This window comes from Ptychodera flava, chromosome 11 (assembly GCF_041260155.1).
Source record: "Ptychodera flava strain L36383 chromosome 11, AS_Pfla_20210202, whole genome shotgun sequence".
NCBI classification, from domain to species: domain Eukaryota; kingdom Metazoa; phylum Hemichordata; class Enteropneusta; family Ptychoderidae; genus Ptychodera; species Ptychodera flava.
The window spans coordinates 14,189,719-14,212,660 of NC_091938.1; the positions used below are offsets into that span (position 1 = coordinate 14,189,719).

At 36.6% G+C, this 22,942-nt stretch overlaps 2 protein-coding genes across 12 annotated transcripts in view; both read right to left on the reverse strand.

The window, feature by feature from the left end:
• Window positions 1-5,976, reverse strand: part of LOC139143570 (solute carrier family 15 member 1-like) — a 29,628-nt gene extending 23,652 nt beyond the window's left edge. The window contains exon 1 of the mRNA XM_070714002.1: window positions 5,606-5,976. Coding sequence (XP_070570103.1) covers window positions 5,606-5,687 — 82 coding nt within the window. The 5' untranslated portion in view covers window positions 5,688-5,976. The remainder of the gene's footprint in view (window positions 1-5,605) is intronic.
• A 9,421-nt stretch (window positions 5,977-15,397) lies between these two features.
• Window positions 15,398-22,942, reverse strand: part of LOC139143571 (solute carrier family 15 member 1-like) — a 55,860-nt gene continuing 48,315 nt past the window's right edge. For 10 of the 11 annotated variants that reach the window (XM_070714007.1, XM_070714009.1, XM_070714010.1 and 7 more), the window contains 5 exons: window positions 21,905-22,042; window positions 21,184-21,298; window positions 20,060-20,191; window positions 19,621-19,728; window positions 15,398-18,732 (listed from right to left, as the gene is read on the reverse strand). In XM_070714007.1, the coding sequence (XP_070570108.1) occupies window positions 18,511-18,732; window positions 19,621-19,728; window positions 20,060-20,191; window positions 21,184-21,298; window positions 21,905-22,042 (715 nt within the window). In that variant the 3' untranslated portion in view covers window positions 15,398-18,510. The remainder of the gene's footprint in view (window positions 18,733-19,620; window positions 19,729-20,059; window positions 20,192-21,183; window positions 21,299-21,904; window positions 22,043-22,942) is intronic. The other variant, XM_070714013.1, reaches the window with a different exon arrangement.

Genomic DNA, 22,942 nt, shown 5'->3' on the forward strand with positions numbered 1-22,942 from the left:
TATTCAAAATGGTCCGCTGAAGTTCGTCCTTTTTTGGCTCAGATGACAGCCCAGTGTTACTACTGTGTTTATCTCAACGTGGACGAGGCAACTTGATGATCGGCAAAATTGTGACGGCCTTTCACATCGCTTACACTTTTACATCAAAACTGTACGATTCATTTTCCCGAAATGTGAACTTTGTCAGCACATTCTTAGACTCGGATGAAGTTGTACGTGTGATATTTGAATGTTTCTTTCCTAGAAAATCTCGTCTAAATGAAACCCTTCACTGCCGGTGATGCCTTTTTGTTAGTGTATTCTACTTTATTATCTGTCTACTTTGGAAGGAAATATTTTAAGCTAAGGAAAAGAAACTTAAGTTTTTCCTCCAAAATTCCCAATATACGTCGTCTACTACCCTCCGCCTCTTCCCATTGTCCTTCCCTACACTATAAACTCGAGTGACCTTAGCCAGGGCATAGTGACGTTCCCATAGAGTAAACACATCTCATGACCTATTTATTGGAAATGCGGTGTTTGTGTATCGTGTCATCTTGAATGTTGTAAATTAACGACTACGTCGTCGGCCATTTATCATTGCTGATTGGCATTCAAATCCTGACCGACAGTTCTTGTGGACGATTATTAACTCGTTGTATTTTCTGCGTATCTGCTGATTTCAGCCTCGCCATAACACATTATTAGGCCCTTCATAAAATAGCAAATAAAAGTGTTCTGCTGTCATCCTCCCGAAAAAATTCCGAAAAGCAAAGTGTTATCGGAGACTAAAAAAATTCGTGGGTGTTTCACTGATGTGCACAGGTGCACGTGTTTGTTCATATTTACACATATATCATGGTTTAATCGTGAAATGTCACATTTTCTTTCCCTTGTGGCGCGGATAGATACAGATTTCACATATTTTGTCGGTCTTTTGGCATGTTCTACGTGAGTACATATGCATAGTGATTAGATTAGATTCCATTGCGCATGCGTTCAAATAAAACTTTGAAAACAATTCATCTGAGTTCAGAGTACAAATGTAACAGCGCCCCCTCGAGAAATTAAGATGTCTATCCCTCGACGAAACAAATGGCTTGTGAATCGGATTTCGATGCGAAAGATAGGTAAATACCAATAAACTTGAAGAGCCTGGAATATTTTTGCGCTACAATTATTACGTCGGGGGCACAAAAGATAAAAACATGCATTTATTTCACAAGTATGAAATTTGTCAAAGATGGCAGCAGTTGTTTTGCCAGTGTGATGTGGTTCGATTAATATGACGAACAATGGGAATCATGTCCTGTATAGCTTTAAAATTTTCTGTACTGACTTTCGTGTGTTATCCATCCATTGTTTCAGCCCGAATTAACTAACAAATTTGGTTTTTGCATCGATGGCTAAGTTGTTGTACAATACAGAAATGCGGCAAATAAGCCATTGTTATGCCCATCCTTGCGCTGCGCAGATCGCATTGAGTTAATTATTTTATTTACGTGACTTTGTCGCACAGGGTCGATGGCCTGTCAGTACCCTGATGCCCCCTGTTACCTTTGCCTGACAACAGATATTTCACTCCAATATTTGCCATAGTTCGCTGCTGTTGGATTATCATTAACTTATACACTAAACTGTTTTTTGGGTCGACTGTACAGACCGCACCAGGCGCGTCAGGTGTTGCACATTCGGTATAAATCATACCAACCAAGATAGCACTGCCATAAGGTATCATTCATAATTCAATGAAGATACATACTCCGTATTCTTGTCGTCATTATCGCAAACGATTTGTCTCTACCGGAACAGCACAGATAAGTTTGCCTCACGTGCTTTTGCGTGATGGAGGAGGGGGCGACGTAGTTAAAGAGAAATTCTTGTTCAACCAATTTAGGAATGAGGACTCAGAGAATGATTAGGGAAATGATGGTAATTTTTAGGATCAAAAGTGAATGAAGTCAAATCAACGGAGATGTTGTGACAACAAAACAATGTTCTGTGAGCTTTGAAGAGACTTTATATGTTATTGTACAGTGTGTAAAGGGACACCAGCTGCAAGATTTGATCATAAGATTTTCATTTTTTTCCCACATTGTCTTTTTCCAATCTCTCGAGAATGTTGGAATGCCAAGCAATTAGCCCGCAAACATTATAAATTATTTCCCCTATGCGATGTTACATTTGGCAAATGAATAATACCGAACGTACAAGCTGAACGATATTGTCATAATTATGAAAATTTAACAGGAAATTCTGTTTACAAGCAGAACTTACAGGAACATATTTTCAGAAATATAGCTCACAGAGTTGAATCATCGCATTATACTTTACATGGTCACATCGTCGTGTTTTCGCGTGCCTTTGTGTAATCAACCTCGTCCGTCCTTGCCACCGCGACACAAACCTGACAAACGTGGCAAAGCCCGCGGCGGCCGTTAAACGCGTCAGTGGTGTTACAGACTGAGAGTGTCGATATACTTAGAAGATGGTGCGATAACAAATCTCTTGTTAATTGAAAATTGCCCAGAAACCATGGCAATGTCAAAGAGTCTAAGCACGTATTGCTGCTGGGAGTAACCGCCCTGAAGTTCGACGGTCAATGTCTGGAATGTAGGCCAGATGAACATGCATACAAAGGGTAAAACGATGAGAATACGTGTATGAAAGTCATCATCACAAATTTTTATCTCTCAATGATATCGCAGATCCCTCGTTATTGGGGTCGTTTCCCGATTTAGACAAATTTAAAGCACGATAATTACATATGACCGTCACACCGAATGAAGAAGCTATCGCTCCGATTCGTTGTTGTAAAACCAAGTTGATGACATCGATGCTTTGCTTCGGCTTGATTGAGAGGCAAGGGAAGGAAATTAATTTTAATGACGACAAATGTGTATTTGACGGTTGCCATGGAGACAACTATCAACACGGAGTGAAGGTTTTTAATTTTTTCACTGAAACTTCTCAAGTCTTGTTAAAGTGTGTCATTTGTCACATCTCTCGTATAAGTTCTTTTTTTCTGGAACGAAATGGAAATGTGGTTCCTTGTGGCCCTACTAAGTTTTTTTTTGTTTTTTGGTCAGTTTTGAGGGTTTTTTGGTTGTTTTTTTTATGGGAAAAGGAGCAACGTAGTCGTCTTCTTCAAATAATGATGAGTTAGCCATGAATTCCACCGAGCTTTCGATCAATTTCCGTCTCTTACTGGTTTCACATCAAAGTCAACATTATGCAATTTCACTGCGAAGAAGTGTTGAATAAATCACCCTCATATTAGCACACATATTATATCCTTAAAAGCATGTATATAGGTTGCTTTGACCTTACAAACTAATAGGGCTGTTTTCATGTGGTCGCTCTAGATCTGGTTCCGGGAGAGATGTATGTTTATCAGTTTGATTGATTCAGTATTATTCGAATTCGAACGTGCATTACGGTCAAACAGTTACTTAACGATTGGTCCTATCCATCAATAAAACAGCCTTTTGATCCTAAACATGGATTTCAAACACTTTGATTAGTCCTATGATAGTCCTATTAATAGTCCTATGTTGATATGACTCATGACTGTGACCTGAGTGTGACAATTGTCCATGCCAGATGGTAGATTCTTGCATTTTAATGACAACAATACATTTTATAACTAAAATGAGCTAACAAGGATAAGTAATGAATGTAAAATACAATGTCTTTCAGCTTGACTTTAAGTTGGGAGAGCAACTATTTTGTGTGTAAACCAGATTAAAGGCATTTCTCGACCCCCACTCACTTATCAAGTATCAAAATATCGAATGATTTGCCCGAAGAAATAAACAACAAAGCACCATTTTGCATTAAAAAACAATGATAACGGTGCGATATGTACTGCGTTTATTTAATAACTAAAGGAATTGATAATCTTAACTTGTTCGGTGGACTCCCCTGAAAAACACCTGCAGTTAGGCAGTGTAAGTATGAAATTCTGGGAAAATCAATCGAGTTTTTAGTGTAGACATGTTTTCAAGTTACCATGACAGCCTCTTTGAACGACAGAATTAAAAACATACTTGCTGTCTTCATTTTATCATAATACGGCGACAAGCATTGTTTCGAAGTCACGTGACTTTAGTGTTTTGGCTATGATCAGGATTGCATTGCTCTCTGTGTGACAGTGTTCATAACGTCAGGCATGGCGACGAGAAAATTCCAATTGCTTTGCCAAAGGAAGGTTCACCCCGCTAAAGGTCAGCCAGCTCAGATTTTTTGAGCAATAAAAAATTCATGTACAGATAAAATTGGGCGGTGAAGATTCTCTTGCAACGAAGCGAGGCAGTTGCCTTTCATTCGTGGTCATCACTGTGAGCAGAGCCCATTCAAGAGTTTTTCCTTTCATAAAAATCGTAAACAAAATAAAAGTAATTAAAGCAACACTGTTGGTAAAAAGTGAAAATTTCAACCGAAAGCACACATAAATTAAATATCTTTCATGCAGAAGGTTGTTTTCCGCTCGAAGCAGTTACATATCTGACAAAAAGGACATTTCTTTAAAACGACCTATTCTTGTAGATTTTAAACTATTTCATAATAGACCGCCGTCACTTCACCAAATTTTACATTTAAAACATGTGGAATTATTGATAAGTTCCCAAAACATATCTTAGATTGAGCTGTATCTAGAGATACGGGGACTGGGTTTAATTGAAATTTCAAAACACTAAGTAGTGATAATGTCATCTTACTATCAACGCTAATTTACGTTTTTGTGATATTAAAGTTGAGAAAAGCGTAGACTTTGGCAATTGATCTGTGTTACAGATAAAATCGTCGAGAAGAAAGAGCCTAAAAATGTCTCCTGAAAAATACCATGGTAGATTTACAAAACCAAAATCACAAACGACATAAATTATTCTATACTTTTTGACATGCCGCAAAAATCAGAGCAGTCTGACTGCTTGAATAAATAATCATAAAACATAAAGGGAATTATCATACGTACTTCAAACAGGGTTGATTATATAGCCTTTGCCTCAAATGGACAACTTTACACAGACTGGACAATCAATAAAATTGATTAAAGGACTATGATTTTCGTTATCTCTCTAAAATATTGATTATCGCGAAAAATCTAACTGCCTCCTCTTCGCTAAAACGATACCTGGTAATGCGACAGTGCGGGAAAACATTTCTGCGCGCATCAAGTCTCGATAATAATCTAACGACTCGATTTTCAGGGTATTTCATCTTAAATCATATCGAGGGTACGTGAAGATTTCACAATAAAACTAAAAACTGTTGAGTCATTTCTTCATGGTGGTTTCCTGAGCCAAACTTAAGAGTTTTCAGCAGTGCATACAAGTTAAAATTTTTATGACGGCAGATGTTCGTCTTCCTCCATTTTGTACAATTATTGTCTATTTTAAGAACATTTCACAGATTCCGATAGCCTTGCTCTGTTTCCCTCGGGACGTCCGAAAGAAAACTGGTACAGCACTCCATCTTTTGACTAAGTTTGATCAAAAAAGTATAAACTTTATCCTGATGTCAATTCTTCACGATGGAAGTAGCAATTCAGGTAGAGGCTCTTACTCAACATAAAGTTCTTGTTTATCAAAATCCAAAAAGAAATTTCAACATAAATACCCACCTGGTGGATTGTCCTGAGCGTACGTTGGCTCCATGGGAATATCGGACTGGTCTCCGAATTCCGCCGATCCCTTCTTTCCCATCTCGATGAAACTGTTGTTTTTCAACGGCGTGAACTGCTTCCTGGAGACTCAATTCAGTATTTTTTCTGCGCCAGGCGCAAGTCGCAGTCTTTTTGACAGATGCGAAAAATATAGGGTTCTGTGAAGTCCGGAGTAAATATTAGAAGAACTCTCACTTCCGACCAAACGATGATCTTCAATAATGTTACGTATGTGTGAACTCTTTGTTTCAAAGTAAACTATGGACAATCACAGCAACAGCGCCAAACAAAAACAAGAGTCTTGTCCAGAACGCTGCCTCGTGGATCCTCTCTCTTCGGACAGTGGCGATGAAATGTAATGACAATATTAATGCATACAGGTGTCATCCTCTTATCTTAACTGGATTGTCTATTAATGCTTAACGCGGTGCATTATGGATATTCACGGTTTAGAACTTGATGATGCAATGTAAAAACAAATAGTTGTGAGCAATACTACAAGTCAATTGATATTCATGATTCTTCCATCATTTGCGATGAAACAAAAAGTGGAAAAAAAATTCTCGTCAATTTATACTCAAAGGAGATGAGATTTTCCGTTGTGATGTGTTCATGTGTATTTCAGATGAACTTACTTAGGAAACGCAATGGTTATGAACACGTTTGCCTTTCTGTGTTTTGAAACGGTGCTCGCGATAGAAAGATTGTCTTTCTCGGAAATGAAAACAATCTGAATTTCATTCAGAGAACTGATGTTAAGATCCCTGCAAAACAGAATCAAAATTTCATTTTTATTTTGTTGACTGAAGCCCCGGAGTTACCCACCTTTTCTTGTAAATCAAGAGACAAATGCAAAACAAAGAGTCGGTCGAATTCATATCAGATGCACACGTCGTGGGTGATATTATCTTGTCATTTTTGTACGGTATGTTTGTTTTGTCTCCTGTGAACCAATCACGGATCAATATGAATGTTCGCCTTCATTGTTTTGACAAATGTGTGTTTATTATTGACACCCCAGCTGATGACAATGCAGAGCTTTCGCAACCACTAATAGTTTTGCTACAGCTTATCTTGCTGAGGTCCCCTTCTTTCTGCAGGAATTCTTTGCTGCCTCCCCTACCTTTCTGAACCCTAGAAAACTTGTCTTCGTTGATAGTGCACTATGAGATTTTGTAGAAATGCCGTCTTCTGTGTGGTTGAACCAGAAAGTAAAATGCCCTGTGTGTATAGTTTCCACTTTTGCAATGACACCGTTTTGAAAAAGGCGAGAATTATTGTATACGTTTAAAGCTATATTATCTGTAACTTTTGATTACAACTCATTTCCTTTGTAATGTCTGTAGAGTAGTACCTCGTTCCACTCCCAAAGTCACTTGACTGCATTGTGTTCAAATAGTCAATACAGACTCTATGCGTACTGTCAAATATCATTATTGATAACTGAATTATCTTCCTGACTAGAATTCAATTTGGTTAAAAATAATATTTAAGCAATAAACCACACCCAGTAACGATATACCACGAGATTTTGACCAGTTCACGACATATATGCACGAGCGATCGAGTGCTTATCTGGAGTGAACTGGTCAAAATCGAGTGGTATACCTGTCGCTGAGGTGGTTTATCGCTATTATATATATCATAGTATTATTTTGAAATTCTGGCGTCAAACGTCAAAAAGGGAATTTTTCTCCAGCTGAGGGCTGGGAGTGCTTGTTCCAGCGGTGCTATATTGCAAATATTGCATGGTTATTTTCACGTCTCGACCAATCAGGTCGCAGTATTTGCGCCATTAATATACTGGTATGATATAATACATAATAGCACACAGTGCTTTTAAGTATCACGAACTTTGTATCAGCATACCTTCGGAAAACAAATAAGAAAATATATTGGTTTTAAGAACAAGAATAACGAGGATATTATCAAGGTTATTGCTATTACCCTTTTACAATCTAACTTATCCTCCATTGAAAGAAATGGTGTATGCTTAAACAAGTCACAATACAATACTAGTAGGTTTACTGAGCATATTCTCACGGAATTTGAAGCAAATTCTTAAGCCACTAGAACCAAAATAGAAATCGATGATTTTAACGGATCTTTTCTCTCCAATGTTTATAGCGACCGCCCAATTCTTATTGGTGTATGGTAGAGGATTAGCAAATCCAGGCAAATGCGTAAATGTACGATTTGGTCCAGAAACACTGATCACTGTAACCTCATCCCATATAGAGGATCTTTCTTTGACCGTTATGTATCTTTAGAAATACATTAGTTGCAAGAAAAGTAAATCAGAGAGGAGAAATATTTCGCATTTCTCTCCAAGATTTTGTAATTTTATCATTTTGGCATTACAGTATTATAGTTTTGATGTCTTATCAAAGCGTTTGATCACGAGATTTTCAACAGCGGCATGCAAATACTTTCATGCGTTAAGGGTTCTAGGTCTTCTGTTAGGGGTCAATAACACTCCCTAAATCATGTCGAATTGCCCAGTACTGACAACTCGTCGACACAGACTGAATGAGCATTATGTACCGTATTTCAGTCCGGACAAAGAAAAGGATTCACTTGTCAACAATGTCATTACATATTGTGCACTATGTGTTGTTTTTGAGAAACTTATTGTTGGTATTTCAGCATGCTATATGGACACAATATTTTAAGGTCACCTCAAGTGTTAATCTGATCAGGAAGACACTTTGTTGTATTTTACAAATCTCTACAATCTAGATAATTATTTTGAAATTTAGAGAACTATCTAATGCCTGTATTACCGATCGTACACTTAGTGTGGTCGATATCCAAACCTGTCTGCCGACAAAATATATAAGTAGCTCATTTAGTTTTTAAAAAAATAATCGTCGAGTCAAACGACATTATATGACGTCACAACAGACTGAGTACCACCTGATATCTTATTGTCTGACGTCACAACTGAAATCCTTTCACGATAGATCGAAAGCACCATCTACATCTTCGATTAACGCGCTCTCCTCGGAATCTGAAAGAGACACCAGCTGCATATTTTATAATATTTTTAAAATGTTTGTTCTAGAAAACTGTCTGATTCTTCTCCCTGAAGTTGGCTGACATACAAAGCATTAGCCTGTTACTAGCATTAGCATGTTACTGTTGACAGATAAATTGTAGTCGGGACTCAATTGTTTTCTACATGACTTTTGAAATAGAACAAGAAACTGTGTTTTACAAACAGATGAAAAATACTGGAAAATACTTTAAAAGTGACAGCTAATGGAGGTTCAATTTAATTGAGCAAATATATCACTTCCTCACAAGGAAAGACCTTATTGCGATAGCCGTCGGGTAAAATTGAGGCCTATAATCTTCTGTCCCACTCAAGATAAGATTTCACTTCCAGTGCAGACGAATGGTAATTCATGGGCTCCTACGAAGTGTGCCTGTGATACTGAATATGCCTAACTCCAATTCGGAGACCACGCATAGGCATATGCAGAGATGTTCATTTTACTGCGGAAAGACTTAAACTTTTGCTCAAAATTTCCTCAAAGAATCTTTCAATCTTTCAACGGTTATCTTTTAACATCAAGAATAAAAATCGGGGTCATGGTGCAAATTTTGTTACTGGGGAAACAAATTACCCAAGATTTACCGATGTTTAAAATTTAAAATGGCCGCCACTCCCCTGTTAACTCTATGGAGAAAAATTAAATTTTCGATTTTCGAAAAACTAAGCCGGTGAAAATGTTCCCCACAGAGTAGCTTTAAAATGAGCCCTCACAAATAGTAGATCAGAAAAGAATCGAAGTTTGAGACTCCAAGTATCTGTCTCCGAGGCGCATTGTAATTGTAGGTGGAGGGACTGTGAACGAAATTTTCGTTCGGGGAATCTCATTTCAACAATGTGTCCTAAATACCAAAATTTCATAATCTTAGCATTGCAAGGGTCTCTTAGCACACGATCAGTAATGATCTGCGTTCAATACTATGTCGCCATCGATAAGGTATGGACACACGGTCCCTCCCCTGACATACATTATTGAGAAGTTTGTTGACACCTGTGGCATCACATGAATTCAAGACCGGAACTTCCTCTGATGATAAACAAACTTGCTTGTGTCAAGAAGCCGCGGGGAGTACCTTATCCCCTGGACTTTGCCGACCGCAAATCAAAAGTCTGGGAATTCAGCATCTGCGATGCGTGAGCTTTTTTTAACGAAGATCATTTCTCCAACTGTTTTGGCATATGCCTAGAAGGAATCGAGGTCCCCATCTTTACTTTTGATATTTTATAGCTGTTTGTCTTCACAGTGCCCCTACAGTTTCCTGTCTACCCTAAAACTTCCGAAGACTAAATTGTTAGTTAAATGTAGGGAAAGTCCAGATTTGTACCTTCCATCTCACAGACACGTTGAATACTACACAAGCGAAGTCAAGTCCTGGTGCTCTTACTTGTTTGATTATTCGTTTAGATCAAGCACCGACATTGGAAATAAGAATTACATACTCTGCAATCAATGCATGATTTGTGACTCAATCTCAATGCATTATTTTGTTTATCAGTTAAGGATAAGGTATACTGGGGCTGCACGGTGCTATTTTGACAAGAAACGACAACACGATGGCAACACTCATAACTCGCCAAACAAACGATGTCGACCTGACAACCTGAGGCATGCACCCTCGCCACTAAACTGCCAACATATCAAAACTTTGCAATCAGTGGTGGTAGGAAAATAACTTAATAATTTAGGAGTTCAATACTGTCAGCAAATATAATGGAAGTTCCGTCAGCTATCGCTTTTGGTTTTACATTATTTCTATAAAAAAAATAAAAATATCTCGTTCTACTGCAAAATTTAGGTCGAAATGTCTGGTGAACAACTTGTCAACTCAACCTTCATGCTTGTAATGTTTAATATTATTGTTGATAATTGAATTCTTCCTCGTACTAAAATTCATTTGTAGGTGACAACGTTGCAATAATGTGTCGCGTTTGCACGGCTAATACTGAGTATTTCCACATACTGTGGGAAGGAGAAGCAAACGTTTGCCATGTTTTCTTGAACAAAAGGAACGAAAATTTTAATAAAAGTTTTGCTACTGTACGAAATATACTTCTATATGAAGCTCTTCCATTTGAGTGAATGGCAGAATCATAAATCACTGTCCATGGAAGAGGTTGTTCGTTCACAATGGTCTTTATTCAGTCAGTTTGATTTGGTTGACTGCATATGTTGAACCTCTTGCCTCTTGGTCGGTGCAGACGCGCATAGGAAACAAAATCAAAACACAGCGGCTGCAGGATTTCAAATGAGCAAAATAATTTCAAAGGTTAAAATTTGCCACCGAACGCCACAAATATAATACCTTTGATCGATTTATTATCTGAGTTTATTAATGATTACAAACATTGGAATCACATATTAAATCCAGGCAAACCCGTGGAAAATGGCAATCGTGGATCATGCAGCCAGCAATTCGTACGTGTTTCAACATGTTTAATTATATCATGTATCTTGTCTCACTTAGTGAACGGTGCTTTTCGTTTTGCTGCAGAACGGGTCACATGACCTTTGTGTCAACTCACATGACAATCACATTAGTCATACTATAAGTCACGACGGTTGAATTACTGGTTTTGCGCGACTGCGGCACAGTGTAGGAATGCAAACCGTCGTTTCTGGTCAGTTTGATGGCTCGATGAGATCCCAAAACTTAATATTATTTTTGTGATTTATTTGTTATTATGGTATTATTTCATTACCGTTACTGTTTTGCGTGGAAGATTGTTCCTTAATTTTCGTCATCCTATCTTCGTATTCGACAAAGTTTGCGAACCGTTCGTTAACCATTAAGCAACAAAATATCTAGTTTTAATGTATTATCCATTACATTCGAAAGTTGACAATTTTCATAGTTGTATATGAAGCCTTTACTACACTTTGTTCAGACAGGCTATCTGAAGACATTGACATGACATTGACTTGCCATTCCGATAGTGTTTGCTGTTTTAGCTGTCTTAGGGTGTTTGGAAAACACACAAACATACTCTTGTCGAGTTTTGTATTGAATAGGCAGACTTATCTGTTTGTACACGGGATCGCTATTAGGGGTGCTAACTCTAGAAGAAACCTACGCCGGGCCTTCGAAAATCACTCACCAGGACTACGAGGAAGTCATTGTGCTCAACACCACGTACATAGTGACTCAAGAATACCACGTGTATTTCCGACGCAGGGCACTTTCCCTCAAAGAGAACAACATGGTCGAGAATCCGGGTACACGAACACTTTCAGAGCTGCCCGTTTCGCAATTGTAACCTGTGCGTAATTATCGTCGAGTGAACAAACGTGAATTTTTATTTTTATCATCATTACCTGTTTTCAAAGATGACAAATTGTATATATAGTCTGTGTAGCTACGGAGCATGGCCCTTCATGGTCACATTTTATCAAGCGTAACATCAGCCTTGCCAACTCTAAGGTCCTCAGTGGTACCTTTTGACGCATTTACCAGTATTTCTTTTGTGTTTGTAAAATATATTCGCACCCAAAAACTCAAGCTTAAATAGCTGGTGTTCAGCTTGCCAAAATGGCCTGTGTATGTAAGGTCCGATGTTATCTTAGACGTTTTGGAAAGATGAATTCTAGTCCAGAACTAGAATTCATTTGTCAGCAATAACATTGTATATTGGCAACTTGCATATATGAGAAAATCATACTTTGTATTTCAACATATGTAAGTGAGAAGACGAACTCCTTTTCTAGATCAAAAATAATAAATATTTTATAAATAGTAAGTGTCACAGCTATTGTCCCTTTGTTACATCATGTACACTTATGTAATGTTATTGTTGACATAACAACCGTTCATGTATTTAGTATTTCGGGTTTTGCTCATTTAGTTTTTGTTGAGTCATCACAGTGAAAATCCGATTATTAGAGGAAAACAATAAAAGTACATTGCAACACGCATACACCTACCAATGTCAAGCAAATATATCGTTAAACGTTATTTTACAGTATTTTTCTTTTTTAATCAAACTTTAACGTCAAATGACTCAGCAAAAAGTAAATGAGCGACACCCAAATACGTGAGCGGCTGTCACATATGAATGTTGGTCTGGGAATGAAATTCAGTTGTCCACAATAATATTGGGTATTCCATCTATACAGGCTGTATCAACAGGTTGAATACAATTTGAATTTCGACCGGATTTTGAGTAGGAAAGAACCAATATTAAAGCTAATGGCGCTCTTTGGCATAATACCCAATTTTCGATGGGAAAGTTCGAATACCACCAATATTTTGAATACATCTCCTTGGCATACAACTTTTATACCGTGAGACCTATTTGCAGCTGTTTGCCTTCCTAGCAACATCGATGGCGTATCTTTTTAATTACCCCATCTATCAAATAAATTACTGATAAAACGCCGGCAAGGCCTCAAAGGATGCGAACTAGTCGACGGGTTATCCTATCGCCAAATCAAAAATTAAAATAGCCTGGTTGGATAAGTGTTTAAAGTAGTTCACAAAGATAAATACATGCATAAAATGTATTCGAAACTCTGGAAATATAACGCATTGGCGTCAACTGTATGACTAGGCCGAGGTAAAACAAAAAACATCGGTTATATCAATTCATAAACTGAAAATTCTGAATTTGATTTTGCAGGCAAAATTTGTTCCAAAAGAGATCGACTGGTCTAAAATCGGAAGTTTAAATTACATGCGAGATAATTTCATGTCTTATTCTATCAGACTCTGTCGCCATGTTGTCCAACCGGAGATAAACGAGCCACATGCGAAGAAAGAGAGGGTGCCAGCTGCAAAAAACCTTATCATGCAGGATTGGTGACCTCGTTCTTTTCACATCGATATCGACCGTATGCGGGAAATGTACAAGCAGTTATGCTCCCCAGATCCCGAGAGCATTGTCACAAAATCGACAAGACAGTGTTATATCAAATTAAATAAATTGAGTCTTAAAGGGAGATCGTCGGAACTCTACTCAATGAAAGTAAAAGATATGTTTGGTGACAAAGAATTTAAAATTTAAACGTTGCCAGCGCTATGTTGATTTGAAGCATCTAGATATCATGCATGAAATACATTGTTCGTAAACAAGAATTCGCACATGCGCAGTTCGGACGACCCTCCCTTAAAAATAAGTATGAATAATGCAGCAGAGACAAGTCTCAAAATTTTTTTTAGACCAAAGGTAGCACATTACGCATGTTGAAACAAATACTTTCCCCGCAATCTGTTATTGTTTTCTCTGTTTTCAAGACGACTGAAAAAGCACACTGGTATTTTTGAGTGCCACGCTTTCCAAGACCCGAGCATCAATGATACTTTTCAGACGCAATTATCACTTCAAGTACCGGTACAGGTCGAAATGTAGCTATAATGGCATTTAAACTTTCGCGAGCATCGGCTCAAACTTTTGCACGATATCGTTACTTGAGATGTACGAACGCAGTGGTGAGGTCTCCAAACACTGGCTGCGAAACCTCGGACGATTTTTCCATTGATGAAAACGCGACAATTATCTCAGCATCTCGAAGTACGTTTTTTGGAGTGACAGAGGAAACAAACACATCATGATCTACACAGACTGTACAGAAGTGACACGTAATCATCTCTCAGTGCCAATTGATGCCTGAAAACTATGAAGAACACAAGCGTAGTTTTTTTTTATAACACATGTTGATAAAAGAAAGTCTCAATGTTGCATCTCAGTTTATATATTGACAGAGTCTGATGTAACATTTTCTTAAATTCATGCTCTACGTCTTCGCCACTTTTCTTGTCAACCTCGGCTGATGAAAAACCATTGAGTTAAAAAAAGAAGTTTGAGTTTCTAGAAACACCTCGGTCACCTAGTTGTCACATGAACTGGTGAACTATTACAGATGCTCAATGAGGCCGTACTAGGTATTGGGGAACCTGATGTCAGTTGTGCACAACTGTATCCATTGCTCAGTTCACCTGATATGATATCAATAAACGGGATGATATCTATCACGAAACCAGGCCTAGAGAATTTTCAGATTATGTACTTCACAGACCTCGGTGTGTCAAATTGAGGAAATATAGTTGCATCAGAATCTTTGCAATGATACCAGCTTGACAAAATGGGACAAAGTAAAGATCCTGTAACTGTAACATGTCCCAACACTGGTAGCTCAAGATGGAGAGGGCATCCGCTATCAAAATGACTTGTCTGTCTCCTGGTAAAGGTACAGTAATTGTGTATGCTGCACGATTAGTTTGTTGGACTGATTTTCACTGCATCTGGGCATGGTGAGTGTGGTCTCTTCTTGCCAGGCCTATACTTGTACTAAGAGTCTCAGGCAAAAATGACTCTGCTTGGAATACCTTCCAAGTACAGTGTTAGGGACAGACCATTAAATCTTGGGAGGTGGGGGTGGTCACAATCACATTATGAATTTTTACAATTTTAAATTTTTGATTTTTTTTCCAAGTGAGTTATGTGCTAATTTTTTGCTGTCAGATTTTTAATTTTTTTGCGTTCTGATTTATTTTTTTTTTTATTTTGCAAGCTAGTCTGATGATTTTTTCCTAACTTGTTGCTTTGAATTTTTTTCCTTGTTTTGACCAGCCCCCTCCCAAGGTCTAATGGTCCATCCATTAGTCGTATTGACTTTCTACCCATGGCAAGTGAACAATCACAGACTGGACATCCTTTTGACACATTTTGACACATGTTTGACAAAGCAACAAGGGGTCAGCTTGCATGTGTAATTACATTTATTAGCATACAACATTATAGGAAGACAGCCTGCACTTGCATAATAAAATTGGCTACAAATCATATACAAAGTAACAATGTCACCATTTTACATTTGTAGAGCTATTTACATAACAATACAGACAATTGACATGTAAATATAACAGGTATGTGTAGTCTTTACCTTTTTTGGAAGGTCAATAAACACTCATTGTTGACACAAAAACGGAGAAAGTCTCCCTGACTGAATTAATGTTACAAGTACTTTGCTTTATGTGCATAATTTCTGCAAGCCTTTAAAGAAGCCATAAATGAACCAGTGGAGAGCTACAATGACTATTTTTTTCCAGAATATAATGGATACATAATCTTTAATATATCTACAGTATTTCCTCACATTCATGCAGTTACAGTATCACTATATTGGGACAAAGGACACCGTGTGAGTAAAAATTATATTTACCAAAAATATATAAAACATTCTTTTTCATTTTTGTTTGGAAATAATCCATAAAATTGAACTTTCAAGAAAGTACTGCTGAGAAAAAAATTCGTTACGAGTCAAAGATATCTTGATCTGTTGAGGTTGTACTGCAAACACTTCTGTAATTCTGCCAATGTAAGTCTTTGCAACTGATGTCAGAAAATTTGCAACAGGCATAGTCCCTGGAGTGGGAGTGTCTATACATTGTGTTCAACCATTAACCCTTTGAGTGCTGTAATTTTTAGCCACCAAAATTTTAGTGCAACATTTTACCAATTTTTTTAAATTTTTATGTAAATTTTGAGATAATTTTGGACCAAATGGTCATCACATTTTATTGGCTATAGTTTCTTATCAAAACTTTGGCAAAAATCTGAAAAAAGTGACGGGATATATTTTATAAAGGTGGCAAAAATTGACTTTGGCGCTCAAAGGGTTAAAGAAAGTACATCCTTGCACTTTAACAAAAAAATGACAAAAGTACAATGTAATTCCAAAGACAAAGACATATTTGTTGTTTAAAGTTTTCTTGACTGGTAGATTTGAATTTTCGTTGCAAAATGACATCAGCGAAAATGCTTAATGGCTTTTTAACTTCACCTTTTTTTCAGCCTGAGTTAAAATGCACACTTTGTGCACTTACCAAATGAGCTTCCCTACAACAAAACGATCCGATGAGAAAGATGTTGAAAATTTTCCAGCGAGTATTTCCCTGATGCACACAGCATGGAAATAACAAAAACATCAGAAAATCAAAAGTAACATCATGTACATTGAATTGAAACTTACTAAAAGTAAACTGTGACCAAAAAAAGACTAAAATATTCTATCCCATAGGAGTATGCAGAAATGAACCAAACCCCCAAAAGATGCGTGCTTTATAACTTCTACAATAAACATGTTCACCCTTATGCCCTGTAAACAGGTGCACTATCTCCGTGATGTACTGATAATGGAATTTAGCAAAACCATAGTGGTGAAAAGGGCTAAAGTTCGTAGTACACTTTCTGCTAATTGCATAAGCATCACATCCTACATAAGACAGACATATAAAATCTCTACACATAGCATCAACTACAATTACGTAAATGTCATTGTGTGAAGTTGATATGTATTTTTAAATTCATATGGTTGTCTTTCACAGAACTTTCATGGCAGTTGACCTATGACCTTCATACCATATAAGGCAGTTGACCCTCATGCCATATTAGGTCTTTTGAAGACTCAATACATCTCAATGACAAACCCTAATCTCTCCCCCTCCCCCCATCCACTTGAAATTAACGGCTAACATGATGTCTCATTTGGAAACCACTTTAGTGGCACAAAAAGAATCAATAAAGAAATATGGTGATTTGTGATAACAGATGTAAACTTTGAAAACTTATCAATCTTTCATAGGACCTTGATTTGTATTCACAATTTAATACTTTGGCAGATTCACAAGAGTCTGCCAGCATAATAAAAATTTGTCCAAACAAGATAAAGTATATGTATGTGGTTTGATATCTTGAAGGTGCATGTAACCTTTTCAAAGAACTTGTTAAAAATGAATATGGAGGAAAGAAAGAAGTTTAAACAAAATTAAAATAGATACTTCATGGGTAAAGCAAAGCATATTTTTAGAAATAACTTCGATTTGACTGTAATGGAACGGTGCAAGTAAATCGAGCAGAGGCAAAATGAGGACGTTTTCAATGTTCCATGAATTCTGAAAACTGGCACGTGTCCTCAATACATTGTATCACAGACCTGATTTAAATAGATAAAGGCATATGTTGCATAAATGTATTATGTGAAGTGGTTCAAAATTTGGATCAAAAAGTGGATAAAGATTTCATGGTTACCAGCTAAGTCAACTCATGAAAAAATGTCCAGGTTATTGTCAGTCTCATGATGTCAAGAAGAAAAAGAATACGACAAAAAAATGAAGTCGTCGATCACTATGTGTCTGTTACCAGGGGAAATTCAGCCTTCAAGTTTCATCTAAGTTGAACAATCTGACAGTATTGTTGCTCTTTCTTTTTAATGTTGTTGAGAATTTTCTGTTTACTTTCTTTTTTGCTTAGGATTAAACAACAAGTAAAATATCCTTTAGTTCACCCAATTAAAAGTGGGTCAAACCCTGGTAGGTACTAGCGGGCGCACTTGAGTCAGTAAACTTTTAATGCTCTGTTGATTTCAGTGATTTTTATAGAGTACTGATCTAGGGTATTTGAAGCTGAGCATAGAATTGTAAATACAATGAAAAAATTTACTTTTCGATGAGATTTCAGTCTAAAATTTCAATGTTTTGGAACCCTGTTAGTGAGCTCTAACTTTACAAGAGTTCGATTGTTTCAATTTTGCAATTTAACAGGGATTAAATTTAGCCAATTTCACTTATCAGCAAAAGATATATGATTAATCAGTGACTTTACAGCAACCCTCCCCTCCCCCAACAAAAAAGACACAAAAACAAAACAGTTCAAGTATATGGTAAAATTCATGGGTTGAAATAGTGGTCATACAATAAAATTTAGAAACTTTGGAATGCAGAAATTGAAAATGTTCATTTCTATGCTCTTCACATAACCACTTAACTACCCATAACATTTTGGGAAATACAAATAAAACCCTGTTCTTTTCAGACTATTTCTCCCCTTCCGTAGTGTCCATCGGATTGGTCATGGCAAATGCATTAGGGTCTTTTTCCTCATCAGCTTCGACACCGTTGCCTAGTTTCTGTTTTTTCTCATCTTCTTCAAAGTCATCGTAATGTGAGGGTGAGACGTATGTATAGCAGACAGACATTCCAACGAATATGAAGAAAACCAGCAACATCAGTCCAGCAAAGAACAGGAACTCATAGGCCTGGGAAAAAATCACATGCAACAGAATTATTCAGCACCTTTACACTGCATGCTGGGAGTAACTTGTTATCTTTGACATATGCACTGTTCAGTTTTTTAAGTCTCTGATCTGTGGATGTAGCCAAATTGAATACAATGTATACATACTGAGTTACAATGTATACATAATGTATGCATGTATACTGTTACAATGTATACAAGCTGTATACATGCCATGTTAATATATAATGTACAAATACTGTGTTACAATGTATACACAATGTATGCATACTATGTTATGATGTATACAATGTGTGTACATGTTGTGTTAATGAGTATATACAATGTACACATACAGTGTTACAATGTATGCATGACATATACATGCAATGTTTCATCAAAACATCACTGTTATGGTACATTTGATCTCAACAAGTCCAGCAGTTGCATAATAGGGTAAAGTTAAGCAGAAATACAAATTTTATAAAAAAATTGAATGTAATTCTTTCCTTCAAAGAACTTCCTGTACCAGATCCATATTTTTTAGAGTCTGTTGAGGTTTTTTTCATATTTTCATTATGTCTAATCTAGAAAATATGTTTCCTTATTCTCTCAATGAAGTTTTTGAACTGCAAGCTGTTAGCTTTACAAACACAACACTTTGTTTACAATATCCAATGTTATTGTCAACAAATGAATTCTAGTCTAGTCTAAATTTTAGTTGCCAGAAATCACATTCGAGATAACACATGTAGAAACTGTGTTGACAAATTTTAGTGTGAGGTATTTCAACATAACTTTGGGAGTGCTGAACAAGACATTGTATTTGACAAATGGATAATAAAATGCTTGAAAATATATCAAAAATTACAGCTAATGGAGCTTGAATAATTTCAAAAACATCTCTCACCTGGTTTGAAATGAAAGTTGCCCCAGCGATAAGGATCACAATCAAGTTGCCACCAGCAACGGTCAACAACCAACATGCCTGTAGGCACGACTTCATACTTGCAGGTGCCTATATTACAACATTGCCGCAGCGAGAACAATGAAATCAGAGAACAAGAAGGAAATTTTGAGTATGGAGATATAATACCTGATAGATGCATACTAAAATTTTGATTTATTTTTGTGGTAAATACTGTACAGAATGGAGAACTGATCTTGAAGTGTGCAACATTTAATCTGTGCATAGCTTCAATTACGGTTTAAATACATTTAAAAGTGTTTGGAGACAGGCAAACAGCAATGGCAATGGTGACAATTATCTCACATCCTCACCATCGACACCAGTGAAACACGGACAGAAGCACATATGCTTGGATTTGAAACAAATTTCAAGGACTTACCTGTGCATATGAGAACTCAAGACCAGTGATTGAAAACATAACCTCACCAGTTGTGATGATCACATATTGTGGAATTTGGAATAAAATACTGACTGAGTTAGCAGGCACAGTCTCATGGGTAACCATGATAGTCTGCAAAGGAACGACATAAATTACATTACATGCCAGGTTACCATACAGGATTTTACTTTCACCTTATTACAATTCCTTTGTAATTTCTCCTAATTTTCCCCTCTTGTGAAAAATGTTGGATAATCAAATAATAATTTGAAACCAATTCAATCATGTGTTTTAATACTTTTTAATATCATAAATAAGTAGGAGCTGCTATGCAAAGAAATCATATTCCTTTGCAAACTTTGTGATGACAGATTTATCTGAATAAACTCTACAACTTTAACTGAACACTTAACTCAGAGAATGTAAAGTTCATCATATAAAGATGAAAATGGTAAAAATATTCAACTGTCTTAAGAGAATCCTGACGGTGGAAAGTAGCTATGGGGGGAGTGAGGACAGCTTGTGAATCATGTGTTTTAATACTGTACCAGCAAAATTAAGTTAGCATGCACCATGAAAGTGAGTTTTTTAATTTTTGTTCAAACTTTCTTCAGTGAGACTTTCAACCATTCTCTTACCAAATCAAGAATGAAAATCAGGGGTCACCATGCAAAGTTTGTTACCAGAGGAAAAAATTACCCAACATAACAGATATTTGAAATTCAAAATGGCCACCATCCCAGTGTTAACTTTATCGAGAAAAGATAAAATTTTCAATTTTCGTAAAATTAAGATGGTGAAAATTTTGCTCACTCCCAGAGCTTTAAAAGTGGTAGATCAGATCAGTATTAAAAATTCTGAATATCTGTCCCTGAGGTGTATCGTACCTAAAGTTCATTACATCTGTATCAAACTTTTGTAACTATAAACACATGCCTGTCTTGTGGATATTTTTAATTTTCAAAATGCTTTCTTTACAAAAAATCTTAAACATCAAAAGTCAATTGTCGATAGTGATCCTTGATTTTGATTTTTGATTGTTACACAAGAATGGTTTTACGTTTCCCAGAGGAAGTTTTATGCAAAAGTTTAGATATTTTGATACTACATTAAGTACAGCATACCTCATCACTTTGTGATTTCTGGAAAACTACACTGTAGACAGCACCGCTTTCCATCTTGATCGTGTCTGTCCATTCCTCCATTATGTCATCCTGAACATTCCAATGAACTGAGTATCTGGAGATCAAATGAACAAAACTTCTTATAACCACACTGAATCGTAGGTATGTTACTAAATATAGTATCATGCATCCAACATTGGCTTCTGCTGACAGAAATTCAGTCAAATTTCAGCATTTTGTGATCCAGGTTATTTCTACAATTTTTGATCTGATATTTTGACATGTGATTAAGATATTCAATCAAACATCCTTCGTAACAACGTATAATTATAATGTCTGAAAGTCTCATAAGGAAATGTGGGACAATTTTTAGTGCTGTATATGCATGTAAAAAACCATGGTTTCACTAGGGATCAGTCATATCCTGCATTCTGCATTGACCTGTTACACCAAGATGTCAGCACTTATATCAAAATATTGCCTCGGCATATTCAAAGTTGATAACTTGCAATACAAAATCCGCAACTGACTGTTCTCTTTGGATCATCTAATGATCAATTTTCTGAACAAGATGTATTCATTTGTGCAAAGGGCGATTAAATGGCCATGTTTCAGTACACATATCAAGTGGTACAATAGTGACCTATTCTAATTTGACGACACTCATTTGCCACAAATGGTGCACTATATATTTTGAAATACAGTCAATATATAAACTCACGTTGCAGGTTCAAACTCATACCAATCTGTCAGGAAAAAGTTGCCTTCTTTTGTGGCATTCAATTCAATAGTGAATCCACCTCCACGAAGCTCAACTTTGTAATAGTCTCTGTCTGAACTGAGTTGTGTAAATACAAGGCTGAAAGAGAAAGAGTCCGTTAATGCTTATTGACCTTGGTGACCTTGGGTCAGAAGTTAAGGTCATTACCGCCTATTAAGAACCTGTATTGAAAGTTTGTTGCAAAACTAAGGTTCAGGTCTATCAAAAGTCTAGTATGACTTGTCAACTTTGGAACAAATGGCTTTCAACAAACAGGCACTGAACGAAAGAGAGTTGATTCAACATAAAGTGTCTATATTAAAAGACAAGTGACATATCGGGTGATATAGCTCACAGTGATCAACTTACAATATTAGAATCACTGATTGTCTCAAGATATGCATTGCATTACGGAATGTGATTATGGTACATTCAGACTGGCTTTGAATATATCACGGTAATCAAATTTGGAATGAGAAAATGCACAAATTTTTTAATTTTTAAAACAAATTATTTACTAGTAATTACGAATATTAATGACGGTATCCCTGAAAGACTACATTTTCAATTGAAACAAGTGTAAAACAAGTGCTATCAAGGAACCAGAGTCTTGATAAAAGACGAGAAAATAAGCCTTAAAAAGATTTTTTAAATTTAAACATGCAAATTTAACAATCTTTTGAACCAAACTGAAAGAGGTCATTACTAGGAACTGAAAGCAGAAATGACATCATGCCAGGTAGATATCACATGATGCAAGACATGACATTGAACTTCATGTTGATAGGACATAATAATACTTAGATATCATGAGAAGCCAGATATGACATCATGTTGGTCAATATCATGTGACGCAATACGACATCACACTGAGTGACATCATTTGATGCAAGATACGGTATTGGACTGCTAGCTGATACCATGTCATACTAGGTTGACAACAGCAGAGGGAATTTGGGTAGTATGCCCCTTGAAAGTGAATGACTTTCTGTAAATTTT